The sequence below is a fragment of the Zonotrichia leucophrys genome, chromosome 10 (genome assembly GCF_028769735.1).
Source record: "Zonotrichia leucophrys gambelii isolate GWCS_2022_RI chromosome 10, RI_Zleu_2.0, whole genome shotgun sequence".
Taxonomy (NCBI): domain Eukaryota; kingdom Metazoa; phylum Chordata; class Aves; order Passeriformes; family Passerellidae; genus Zonotrichia; species Zonotrichia leucophrys.
In genome coordinates this window covers 17102448-17115821 of record NC_088180.1, presented here as the reverse complement: position 1 = coordinate 17115821, position 13374 = coordinate 17102448, and the positions used below count along the sequence as shown (strand labels likewise).

At 43.5% G+C, this 13374-nt stretch overlaps 1 protein-coding gene across 1 annotated transcript in view; it reads left to right on the top strand.

The window, feature by feature from the left end:
- Window positions 1-13374, top strand: part of ADAMTS17 (ADAM metallopeptidase with thrombospondin type 1 motif 17) — a 155991-nt gene that overhangs the window by 131677 nt on the left and 10940 nt on the right. Inside the window, exons 20-21 of the mRNA XM_064722306.1 lie at window positions 1334-1538; window positions 5573-5725. Coding sequence (XP_064578376.1) covers window positions 1334-1538; window positions 5573-5725 — 358 coding nt within the window. The remainder of the gene's footprint in view (window positions 1-1333; window positions 1539-5572; window positions 5726-13374) is intronic.

Sequence of the window (13374 nt, the reverse complement as noted above, 5' to 3'; positions counted from 1 at the left end):
GAACGCTGATTTCTGCACTTCAGGGCTATTTTTGTCAGGCTTTCAGCCCTGGTATTCAATTTCCCAGCTGACATTTTCCCATTCCATAGGAGAAATACCAAGCCCTGGGCCACAGAGATGCACCAAAACTGCAGTCTGGAGAAACAGGTTTGGTGTCTCTTCAGCTGTTTTAGCCAACAGAAATTCACAGATGTGTCAGTCAACTGCTTTAATGCACAGGAACATTTGAGCAGGGCCTTGTTCCACAAAAGACAGGTGGCCAGTCTGGCCAGTGCTGCTCAAACCAAATGGCTTCTGCCTGCACTGTCAGCACAGTCATCAGTGCTGTCACACCACTCATGGCATTCACAAATGAATTCATGACAGTTGCAGCAGGTGAAGATGTTCCTACAAATGGTGCTGAGCTGATTTTCTCCCCTTCAGGGATGGGAAATAGTTTTTTAATTCATTTCAGAGAAGTAACACACAACACCTTCAAAACAAATGTGGTAAATAAGTTGTTCTACCTGGGTTACAGGAGTCTCCAGCAGAATATTATTTCAGATAGTATTTCTCAGCAGACCTTTTTGAGAAGTCTTTTTTGGGCCCCTTACCATAATAGGCAGCCCAGGACTGGGTGACAGGTAAAAGATTCATGGTGTAAGGATACAGATCTGCATGACAGTCCTAAATAACAGGCTAGAAGGTCAATTGCCTGGTGAGAAAGGCATGAGAGCCTTCTGGTGCTCAGTGGCTGCACAGTTATTGCTCCAGTCCCTCACTCCATGCAGGAATGCCTGTAATTACAGAGAGCATGCTCTCACTGACAGATTGCAGGAAGCTGAAGATCGATGCTGCTTTTCTTTTAGAAAAAAATGTCATTCCCTCCATCCCTCCTCTTTCAGATCCTTCTTAGACACTTTATTCACTGCTTGTAGCCCCACTGTGGTGCTTCCAGCACTTGCTGGAGTCAGTGGAGCTGGAAGACAGAGCAGGGAGGATTTCTCCTTTCCCTTGCAAGGAATGGTCTTGCAGGACAGTCTGCAGACAAGTCTGTCTCTATCTGAGAGAAAAAACCAGCCCCACTGCAGAGAGTGGGGTTAAAGGGAGTGATGCAGAGTTTGGGGTTTTGCCTGACATGGAGTCAAGAGGGAATATTCCCTTGCATACTGACACTGCTGCTTTACACACTTCAGCTCCCAGAGGGGATCAGTGAGCTCAGGGTGACAGCAGCACAGCACCACCAAAGCACCCACACACCCAGGAAGAGCTGCCCACTTCTCACTGGCTGTAAGTGAAGCATAATGTTTTATTCCAACAGTTTGCTAACCTGTATCCTCTGGCTCCTTCCCAGGTGGGTGACTGGCCACTGGAGCCCCTGCTCTGCCACGTGTGAGAAGGGAGTGCAGCACCGGGAGGTCACTTGTGTCTATCAGCTGCAGAACGGCACCTACGTCAACACCAGAGACCTCTACTGCCTGGGCAGCAAGCCTGCCACGGTGCAGAGCTGTGAGGGCAGGGACTGCCTGTCCATCTGGGAAGCATCAGAGTGGTCAAAGGTAGGGCCTTCACTGGAGAGGAGCCAGACTGCTCAGAGCTCTGGGTACACTGGCCTTAATGCATGGTTCTCATGGTCAGCGTCCCCACAGCACTGGCGTGCTGGGCACGACTCTCATCTGTTGAGATGAGCAGTGAGGAGCTCAGGTTTGGTTTCCAGACCAGATGAGTTAGTGAGGCAGGGTTTAGATATGCTCTAGTGACTTATCTTTCCATCTGAAAACTCTGACCAAGAAGGGAAAATGTTTCACTGACCTGAGGCCAGAAGTGCAGTAACCCAGGGCTTCTGGCTCCATTTAAATGTGGTGTGAAGAAATACCAGGCTTATCAGGCATCTGCGTGTTACAGAGAATGGACAATCTTTGGGCCCTATCCAGACTTCTTTTGTATAATTCCAGGAAGAAGAAAAAGCTGGTTACATTTTGTATAAAAGATGCATCTCAGAGTAGCTGCAGAGTTAAGACATTTTTCCCAAGCGCTATGAATGCATTTCTGATGTAAATAATGGGAGCTCTAGACAGTTACCCTGTGTTTTGTTCAGCAGCAGAGTGATCTGGGAGTGTGCCTGCAGTTCATGACCAGGACTCAGCTGGTACAGGGCAGCTTTGTCTGTACCTGTGAGTAGCAGTCCTTACAGGATGCCCATGTTCACTTTGATTTTGTATTTGCTGGGCTCACCTGAGTGATGAGCTCTTTTCACTCTGGCTGCAGGGTTACAGCTCGACCAGCCTCATTCCAGCCTGGCTGTCCAGCAACAGCCCTTCCTGTGGGAAGGATTCCTCATTATTCCCCTCTGTTTGGAACAGGGAGCTCCTGTTTAAAACATTGTCAAAGAGCTTTTGCTAGATACTATTGTTAGAAATGTGCTTAAAAGTCACAGAAGCTCAGGACAGAAGGGATCCTGAGGAGCAGTGTCTCCTCACAAACACAATGGGATTTCATTGTGCACCTCCTGGACAGGAAATCTTAGTTTGGCAAGAGAGGTGATGGTTAAGTGAGAGCAGTGTTCCCTTTCAGTGGGGTGCTGGATCCTTCACTGGTGCATGAGATTCTTTTGTTACAAAAGATGTGCACAAACACACCAAGGTTTTAGTAAGTTGTCTGATAGGCCTTTTGTGTGCTCCCCTTTCAGAGGATGCCCTCTTTATTTCTTATAGCTGAACCAGCTGAACTGTTTATAGCTGAGATTAGGGTGCAATTCCTACCTGGTTTACATGTGGATTTTTTCCTTGAGTCTTTTGTTAACAATCCCAGGTACTTCTGTCTCCCTTTTATGGATAGAGAATGTCAAGTTACAGATCAGTGGAAATCTTCCATATCCATGACCATGTAACTCCTTTACAAATACACAGCATTTTTAGATAATTTTTTCAATAGATGGTTAACTTCTCCTTTCATACATTTATTTACTTTTGTTGGGTCTGTAACTCTGCACTTGTGATTTTAAATTTGTTATTCTGACCCATTTCTGCTGTTGTGAAGCTCAGTTGACTCCAGGACACATTTGATACTCTGCCAGTGTGAACTCTTCTCACACCTCGGACTTTCTTCAGTGGTAATCACTTTATTCCTTAGCATTTTAATCTGATGTTGAGGAATAAATAAATATCACTGAAATTGTATCATTTTATAAATCTATTTTCTGATCTGGTTTTTTTAAAGTTCTTGCTCATGCAACACAGTTGACTGCACTGATGTCTGGTCCCTGGTCAAAAATGTGTGTTTTCACAGCAAATTCCAATACAATCTTCATCATGGAAAAAATTAAGTTCCCCTTGTATTGCCAAACACTTGAGATTGTTTTGGACAAAGTACTGCTCGACCCATTTTTAATGATAAAAATAGAGACTGTCAGGAGAAGGTGAATGTTTCTACTGTTAGAGAAATAGAGTGGAAAAAAATATGGATTTCCTTCAGATAAAGGAGTTGTGTCTTAACTGCAAAGTTGTGTTGCTCCTTTGCAAAGCTTCATGGGATCTGACAAAGTAATTTGTTAATAAAATAAGACTTAGTGATCTTGAGTGAACACACAGAACTGTGTCTATTAATTTGTGGACTCTCTGTAAAATCTATGTATTAAGAAATTCTTCATGAAAACAGATGACTTGAGGAAAGGAAAAAAACCTCTTAAAGAGGGTGATTTATATGTGACCACCAAAGATCTGTTGGAAACCTTCTTGCTCATGCTGTTTTGTCTAGGAAAGTATAAGCAGTATTAATCTGTGAATGACTTAAAAGCTGTGGGAAGAACAAACAGTTGGTGTTTTTCCCAGACTTGCTTGTAAAACCCACCTAGAGATTTCTCCTACTGTGAAAAATACTCCCACTTCAGCTTGATTTACTTCAAGTAAATTGGATCGTTCCAAAGATTTTTATATATTGAGCTTTGTAGTTTGAGATGAACGAGTGCAGCCCTGAGGAGTCCACCCTGGGGCCTGAGGAAAATGATCCATAATTTGGGAAAGTCTACCCAACTTGGGGCAAATTCATGGCTTTAAGGTACCATTTAGGGAGCTCCAGCCTGGGATCTCTGGCAAGCCTTGCTCTCTGAGCAGTCCAGCAAAGCATTTTGTGGAATTCTGCAAAGCTGGGAAGAATTCACCCCCCTGTCTTAGCAGAACTCTAGATTGTGCTCCTTACAAAGATGTTACATCCGTGAGGGGTCACGCCGTGAGCAGCACACAGTAAATTAAGTGGAAGGTTTCCCAGATTCTCAAGAAGTCACTTTGTAGTGCTGTGAAGTATTTAAAGGCATGTCTGTTTGCTTGCCAGCTCATAAACGCTTGTCATTCATGTCCTTAACAAGGCCAGCAGGTCAGAACTGCCTGGATTGTGTTTTTAAGACAGTTAGACAGGCATGCTGAGATTTGTCCATTTGATGTAATTTATATCAAGCTGACGCTTGTTTCCAGCATAGACCCCCTGGATGGAGAAGCTTCTTGGAACACGTTCAAAAGACCTCACAGAATATCTCATATCTGCACTATTTATTCAGTGTCAAATCAACTGTCTTTTCCCTGCTGGCCCCCTGAAGGGGAGAACTTGACATGCCAGGGGAGGTTGGTTTTTATCTCAGCTGGTACATAGAACATTTCTCCACCCACCTGTCCCCAGCGGCTCTGCAAGACAATTTCTCACTCTTAACCACTGCAGTGGCATGAGAATGAGGAGCAGGCAGACTGGCTGTGCTCAGGGGTGGTGACAAGGACTCAGGTGGCTGTGACAGCAGGTGCTCTGTTACCAAACTGGTTCTTGAAAACAGAAATTTGGGTCTAGTTCATGCCAGTGTCCTTTCCCTACCTCGTACAGCCAAGAAAAATCACAACAAATTCTTCATTAAACACGAATTCCCAACAATTGGCAAAGATAACAAGTGAGTGACCAGATATCACTGCTCTTTAGAAGCTAATCCCATAGAGCCCAGGCACAAAAACATTCTGGGTAATTTGTGCTCACTCAGTAAATGTTTATTAGAGTTTTCAGAATTAAGATAGTGATGGCAAATGAAAATGTGAACGTGATGTGTGTGTTTCACATGAGAAGGTGTGAGAATTGTGACTTTGCCATGATATGCACAAACTGTACTAGAGAAACGTGTTTATAACAGTGGTCTCATGCTGCTGTGATTGAAAATTACATTTAACACCACCATTTATCACCCTTGATGTATCCCATGATACAGCAAGGGATTGGCAGTTGGTGTAGTGAATCTCAGTGTGTCCTTCAGTATGAACCAGGAGCTCTTCAACGCAAGGTTTAGTGGCACCAATTCTAGCAAAAAGCCAGCTGACATTTTTCAAAGAACGTTGATTTTCAGAATTGCCATTTTTCGTAAGTAAAATATTTCACAAGCAGTCATCATGCTTTTCAAATTACTCATATATGAGTGGCTTAGATTATTGTAATAAAACCTTATGGGTTATCATTTTCCTCAGTGTTCATAACCCCAGCTTTTCCTCTGAGCTGCGTTACCAACATAAAAGCCATCATTTCTAAGCACCATGTAACAAAAAACCAAACCCCTGTATTTTTGCAGTGCTCAGCAGACTGTGGCAGGGGAATTCAGAAAAGAACAGTGACGTGCACAAACTCCCAAGGGAAATGTGATGCAGCCACCAGGCCGAGAGACGAGGAGGAGTGCGAGGATCACACAGGCTGCTACGAGTGGAAAACAGGAGACTGGTCCAAGGTAACAGCAAACACCTCGTGCTGTTTTCTTTCTGAGAGCAAAGATGTTCAGGGTGCTGAGCTCCTGTCTGCTGTCTGCATAAAATTTGCAGTTTAAATATTTAGGAAGCAAAAGTTTAACTGGTTTTCAGGGCAGCCTGGGATCTACAGACATTGTCCAGTCCTAGACTCATTCCAGCCACCTGAAATGAAAGAAAGGCTTCAGTTTAAAGGCAGAGCTAAAACCTCAGTCCCTTCCTCGGGGCTGGAGCTTACCTTCACTTAGGCCTGTCTGAACATTGTTTCTCCAGTGACATCAGTGGAATTAATTCCTGAATGCAGTGGATTAAACCAGAGCAGAGTCTGCTCTGTATTTGCATTCTGATCTTAAAGTAATATGAGGTTTTGCTTGGGAAGGAGGCCTGGCAGTGTGAGAAACTCAACCCTTGCCAGTGTTGTTCAGAAAGCATCCTTTACATTACTGACTCCGTGTTTGCATAAAGGGCTACAAATTCCCAGCAATATTATATTCCAGTTTGGTTTTATCTTATCTTTGTAACTGTGCTGTTCTTTAAACAGAAAACCTACTTTCTGTTCTGGAATGTACGGCATGTGCAGAAACCACTGGGATACAGTAGTTGCACTTTGCTTTCCAAAAACCCAAACTCCAGCAAGCAAAATCCAGTGAAGCAGAGGCCCAGGATGGGCAAACTGGCTTATCTGTGATTGCTTTTTTTTTTTTAGGAATTACAGCTATGTGTATACTCTGTCATAGATACATGAATTTAGTGGTGTCAGTGCTGGAGAATGCAGGAAGAACCTGCCACATACAGAGTGTCTGTATTTATGCTGAGCCAGGAATTTATGTCACAAGATGTTTACAGTACTGAACATTATTTTATTCATAACCTGGCACTCAGAGTCCATGCAAGCTGGCCAAAACAAACAGTCCCCGTGTGTTAACAGGTGAAATAACATTATTTATTTATTTATTTATTTGTGGAACACTAAAACATTTTGGCATGCAAATGGACCTGGGTTCTCCAGATAGGGAGGAATATGAAATAATTGTGTATTCACCGATTACGTGGATTGAAAGTTCAGTGTTGTGTGAACAGTTCCAATCTGATAAAGATGTTGGCTCACTGGTGGGAGGGCTGCAGCCTTACATGGGTCACAGTAAACAGTTGTTTGATGAGTTTAATGTCTGCATGTGAGCAGGGCAGGATCAGTGCAAAATCACTTGTTTGTGATTCTTAACTCAGGATCAGGATCATCCCTGTGCAGGAGCTTGTGTGCTGCATATGTGGCTGCTTCTGTCTGCAGGGAGCTTGTGCCAGTGCTCTGCTTCCCAGGAATTTCACCCTGTGTGAGTGCAGCAGGATGTTCTTGGACTTAGATTTGGTTTGTAATGAGCATTTAAAATTCTAGACATATTGGTTAATTCTGACCGGACACTTAGGTCACACAATTAGATTCTTATTCTCTGAGTAGAGGGGTAGAGATCGCAGAAAAGGGTAGGTACAATTCTTAGAAGGAAATGTATTGTTCCAGAAACCCAGATAGCTGAAATGTTTAAGATGGAATTCAATTCTTCACAAATCCTGAGTGAAGGATTTTCATCATGAGGATCCAGAAGCTTTAATACAGGGCTTGGACCTAGGAGGGGAGCCTTTACAGCTATCAGCAACTCTGGCTTAAAACAGTTCCTCCTTTAAGGAGAAACACAAAGTCTGTAGCCATTAGCTTATAGTGAACTCTTTAAAATTCATCCTTCCAGGGCAAAATTCCACTGTAAAACATTTGTTCCCAGCCCTGTAAAAGTCACTGTGAGAGAGCTTTGCTGACTAAGATGGAAACTTTTTCTGTTAATACAAATTGATCTCAGAACAAGCAACAACTTTGTGCAATTAATGTGTTGTGCATTTGTTGCTTATTGTTGAGAACCATCAGGGAAGCACGATTTAACTAACAGTTGTAATTATCAGAGGTTAAAATAATGGGTCTTGATGCTTTGTGTGCAAACAGCTTGCCTGGTGGCTTGGCCACTGATCCTTAATTTCCCAAACCAAGATCCTCTTTGAAGATGCTGGGAAGTCGTGTAAGAGAGAGAGAAAACCTCATTTAAAAAGTCAAGTCCAGATACAACTTGTAAATAGAGCAGGCTGTTTGGGTGGTATGACAGTGTTATTTTGTGTTAGTAGTGGCAGTATTTGTAGAATACACAGACTCTGTGCATGAGGAGATGCATCAGCTCCCCCAGGAGCTCCCAGCAGCAGTAAAACCTCCACACCTACCCCAGACAAATTTTGATTTTAAATCCTCAGCTCTCATTTAGAAGAGGTGAGGCCTGGAGATGAGGACATGCTGATCTGAGACCTGCACCCACCAGCCAAACCTCATCCACTGCCTTAGCAACAGCTCTGTAGCCATTATCCATGGCTGAAGGAAGAGGGATTTTATCCCATTTTCTGTCAGGTTTATTTGCAGCTGGTCCTTGCTGTGTCCTGTGGATTTTGGAAAGCATTTGGAGCTAATTGTCATGTTTGTATATTCTTAATATATTTGCAGCATGTTTCAAGTGTTACACAAGAAACTGATATAGTTAGTTCACTTTGCAAACACATAAGGCCAAGTTTGTAAAGTTATTTTAAATGGCTCTGAGTTTGTCTTTGTTAGCCCAGTGCTTGAGATACAAACTGTGCTGGAATTCTAAAGACAGAGAGTTACCTCTGCTACTAAACTTGCAGCTTCTCTACACTGCTGCCACTTCTCTTTTAAACCCATTATCTTAAAGGGATATAAGCATTATTTTTAGCATTTAACTCAGCATGAGGGATACAATACTTCTGGCCCCAGAGTCTTCAAACCTAATAGAAACATGATTTGCACAATGCAAGACCCACTGAAGGTGTTAAATTGAAATAATTATTCTATTTTTGCCTGGATTCTTCAGAATTGCAATTCATTATATCATCCTTTTTTGTACATGATGCAATATAGAAAAGGGAGTCCAAGCCATCTCCCATTCAGTCATTTCTTCCAAGAGGAAATTCCACATCCAGTTTGCATTCAGTTAAAGAAACAAACATCTCATACACTCGTTCTGCTTTGAAATAGTTCCTCCTTGTTTGAAATCTGAGCTGTTAAATGTTCTAGCATTGGAAGCGTTTTTACATTTTTGTTGTAGTTGTGCTGGTCAGAGGAACAAACACAGGTTGCTCAGTTTCCCAACACTTGCTGAGACTCCCAGACTGCTGAAAATGTGCCTCTTGATGCTTTAGCAAGACAGTAGCCCATTCTTTCGTGGTGAATTATATTTTTGCTGACAAACTTTACATCGAGGATTACATTCCTTCAAGAACAGAGCGTGTCTTTATGTGTGTGTCTCTCTGGGGAGCTGAGCAGGACACACAGCCCAGCTCCACACCATTCCCTGCCCCAGCTGTGCTGGAAGGGGCTCTGCAGGACATGGACCTGGCATTGGAGTCACTGGAAACGTGTCCCAGGTGATGCAGGGAGCTGGAGGTGTTGGTGAGTTGTGGTGGTGACACAGAACTTGTGCTTGGAGCTGAGCAGCACCAGGGGCTGCTTTTTAGGCACCCATGGCTGCCCCCCATCCTCAGCTCTCTCCCCTTCTGCTCCAGCAGTGAAGTGGCAGGAAAAGATGGCCCAGGGGAGAACTTAGTGCTCTCCACAGCCACCTCAGAGCAGGCTGTGTTGAGGTGAGGGTCAGGCTCTTCTCCCAGACAACCAGAGATAGCACAAGGGAGGTTCAGGTTGGATGTTAGGAAAATGTTCATCACTGAAAGAGTGGTTAGGCATTGGAACAGGCTCTCCAGGGAAGTGGTGGAGTCACCATCCCTGGAAGTGCACAGAACCCAAGCAGATGTGGCACTCAGTGCTAGGGTTTAGTGGGCAAGGTGGTGTTTGGTCAAAGGTTGGACTTGACCTTGCTTTCCCAACCTTAGTAATTCTTTAGTTCTGTACAGTCCAAGGCTACATTTTTTGAGTTGTTTTCCTCCAGTTGTCCTTTGGACTCTTCTAAGATAAAATTGAGGAAGCAAGGTTATATAGCAGGAGCAATTCTCCACAAAATTTTTATGGATTTTTATTTATTTCCAGTTTTACTTTATTGTTTCTCTATTTCACGTGCCTCAAATTCTTCTTCCTGACTGAAGTTCTGTATTTGGAGCCAGTAGCACAGAATGGTTCAGGGCTCCCAGTTTCTTTTTTTGACTATTCTCCATTTCATTGGTGTTGTATCAAGAAAGGTGGAATTACAAGCCAGACACACAAGCTCCATCATTAGCTCTGACTTTCACAAGGGGCATTTTCAGCTCTGTGGGTGGAAGTTTAAATATAAAACTTCTGTCCCTCAGGCAACAATTTAGCTCATTAACCTATTATATTACCTAGCCCAATGAAAAGATTTTTAGAAGAAGAAAGACACATAGAGGCCTTGTAGAATGTTGGCTTTGCCATATTTTTTTCTTTGCAGTTACAGTAGATGCTCTGTAAATACTAAGGCCTGTATTAATCTCAGATAACCCAGTGTAAATCCAGGGTAACTGTCTTTCATTCTTCCCTACAACCCACTGGCCACAGGCCAAGGATCTCACTCAGCACACTGGGTCACATATCAGTCTCTCTTACCTGAGGGTAAACCCAGATTAATTCAGGCACTTGAGTTTATGCAGGTTTATGCCACTGCCCAGCAGAGCAGGATCTGACCTGGTGGGCTGTGGAACCATCACAGATTTGTGCTCTTAGGAGAAAGCAAATTTATGGCACATCAAGCTGAGTTTCAACTAGCAGAGAAAGTAGAGGAAAAATCTATTTCCACCACTTCACATCTTGTATAACCACCTGGCACAACTTTCACTGGATTCAGAGAGATTGTGCACTCCAGAAACTGGAAAGCCCCAGTAAGGATCAGCTTGGCAAAGTGTAATGTTAAACAACATTCTTGTTGCCAAATAGTGTCAATAGTGATAAAGCACATCTGAAAAATCACCCAGAGCCACCTGCCCTCCCTGGGCATCAAGAGTTGCCAATTCCTTCACAGAACTTGCTGAGCCTGTGAAATGCTGGAGATGGGTTCTCATCCCAGGAGGACATTAACAGTAGGGAGAGAAAAAAAGAATCTAATTTCCTGGAAGAAAAATACTGGCTTTGTGCCAGACATTGAGGTGCTTCACACTGAAGATCAGCAGTCATTCATCACAGTGGGTGGTAACAAGGATTTGTAATTGCAAATTAATTGTTTTGGCAGGATTACAGGAGGTCTTATTCTCTGAGAGATAAACCCCCAGCCTTGCAGTGCACCATAAAACATGTTGGGTTTTGGGGCTTTTTTTCCACAAATACAATCTCCCAGTGCCAGGAAGGCATATTTTCCAAGCTCCAAATGATTGGGAACATCAACAAAATCCTCTATGTGCCTCACTTTTAATGATTAATTCATATTACATAATAAGAAGAGTAAATCAATGACAGCTGTGGTTTGAGAGGTGTTTTCAAAGCTGTTATAAATATAGAAGCAAAACTGTCCTTTGTTCTAACATTCATTACAAATTCATGGCTTGACCTGACATCTGTTTATGATAAGCTATGGACAACTTGGTTATTCTTCATAAAGGTCAGAACTAAGTTAATCTTCTTCTACCTTGGAGAAAATAACTTTTCTTGTTGGATTGAGAGAAAACTCTGCAGGAGGGGTGGTAGCTTAAAACTGCAGTGGCACGTCAGAGCTGACAGACCCATCCCTGCCACTGAACAACGTTGTGATTTATGGCTGCTCACGCCCTTCAGCAGCACTGGAAGGTTGTCCACAGGCCTCACTGATGCACATCAGTTGTTCTCCAGAAGCTGATGGAGTTGGGTGGGACAGCAGAGGATCCAACAAGCTTTAGTAGTCACATTCCCTGCTTCTGTGGTCCTGGATGTGGCCAGGAGCCAGAGCATCTCTCCTAGACCTAAGTCCTGTCCCATGGACTGCTCTGAGTTGTGGCTCCTGTGGTTTGTGGCTCTGGCACACGATCACTGATGTGCAAACCAGAGCCTTTCTTGCCAACAGCTAAATCTCAAAGCACCCCTCCCTACAGGAGATGAGATCAAATGGCCCAAAATTGGTTTTACCAGCAAGGAACAGTCTTTGGTTTGAGCAGGGCTTCAGTAAGATGAATGCCACCCTTCTGCTCTGTGATTGTGTGTCCCCACATCTGTGGAATGTCTTCAGCTGTGGGCAGAGGTGGAAATGTTTCATCATGGCACTAAAACAAGGTTGAGCCTGTGCCTAGGCTTGGGCTAAGAGCCAGCCCCAGTGGGTGCAGCTCTAGTTGGGACCTGGGCACAGAAAGGGAAGAGATGCTGACTGCAGAGCTGGCCATGTCCTTCCCCTGGCACTGCAGGCTCCAGGAACCAGCTCCTGTTTGTGCCTTCCAAGCTGCTCCTTGTTTGCACAACAAATTGCACAGCTCATCTCCACTGGGGTTTCTGGGAACATCCCTGCTACAAATTATTGTGAAGGTTCTGTAGTAAAGGAGAATGTGCTGCAAGAAGATCAGATTGATTGAACACTGAAAAAGATCAGTGTTTTGTTTGAAGTGGAGCATGCTCTGCCTCAGTGTTTTTGTCTCATATTCCAATACAGCCTCCAGTGATCCTATTAACTGGAAGAGTAACTTCTTTTTTTTGATATTTTATTTAAAAGCCTGGTCCATTAAGTGCATTTTTTTTATGGAGAATAAAAGCCTTCCACCAAGACCAGTGGATTGGAAATGAGATTCCATTGTGATTTTTTTACTCTTGTTTTTTAAAGTGAAAAAGGAGAAAGAGTGAAAGACAAGCCTGTTCAAGTACTGGCATTCATTTTCTCTGAGTTTCTCTGAGATGTTACAGTGTCTAGGATCATGTTTTTGAAAATATGAGTAGTAATTCACCATTTAAATTCTGTAATACCAGTCTGAGGAGGATTTTCCCCCTGAGAGCCTGGCTCAGCACAAGCAGCTCACGGTGCTGTAGGAACAGGGGGGATTCTCCAGCCTGACCCAAGTTCTGTGATCCCATGGATGTCCATTACTACTGGGGCTATTTAAAATTACCTTGATTATGCCTTTTGCATTAGGTGTTTTTCACCAGCAGGTCCTTGCATTTGTCCTGCTGGAATAAGCTCTGGAGTATTTCCGCTTTCTGCCACAGGTCCAGCCCTGGCACAAGTGCAGTAGGTGACCTGCTAGAATATGGGCCCCAGTGGGCAGCACTGTATTCACAGCTCTGCTTGAGTCTTTTCTTCAAATCCAGTTTGAAACCTTGTGAGAAGTAAATTCTGCCTGATTGGAATATTGGATTAAATGGCATTTTCTCATCAGCATCCACCTGGGCTCCACTGCACAAGTACTTTAGGGGCACTGTCTCTACCCAGAATATTCATGTGTTCAGCCTTTAATCTCTGAACTCTCTGTACACAATGGAGCTTTTCAGAATAGCAAAGCCAAGCTGAATTATGCAGTGAGACATGCTGGATGTGCTGGTCAGGTCTTGTTCCTTGGGGTCGTGCAGTTTGAAAGTACAGCTGTAGGCAGTTTGCAAAAATTGCTTCTCTTTTCCTCCTAAGATACTGTCACATCAGCCACGAGCATTTGCTGCCATAATTTATTGTTTCTTCCC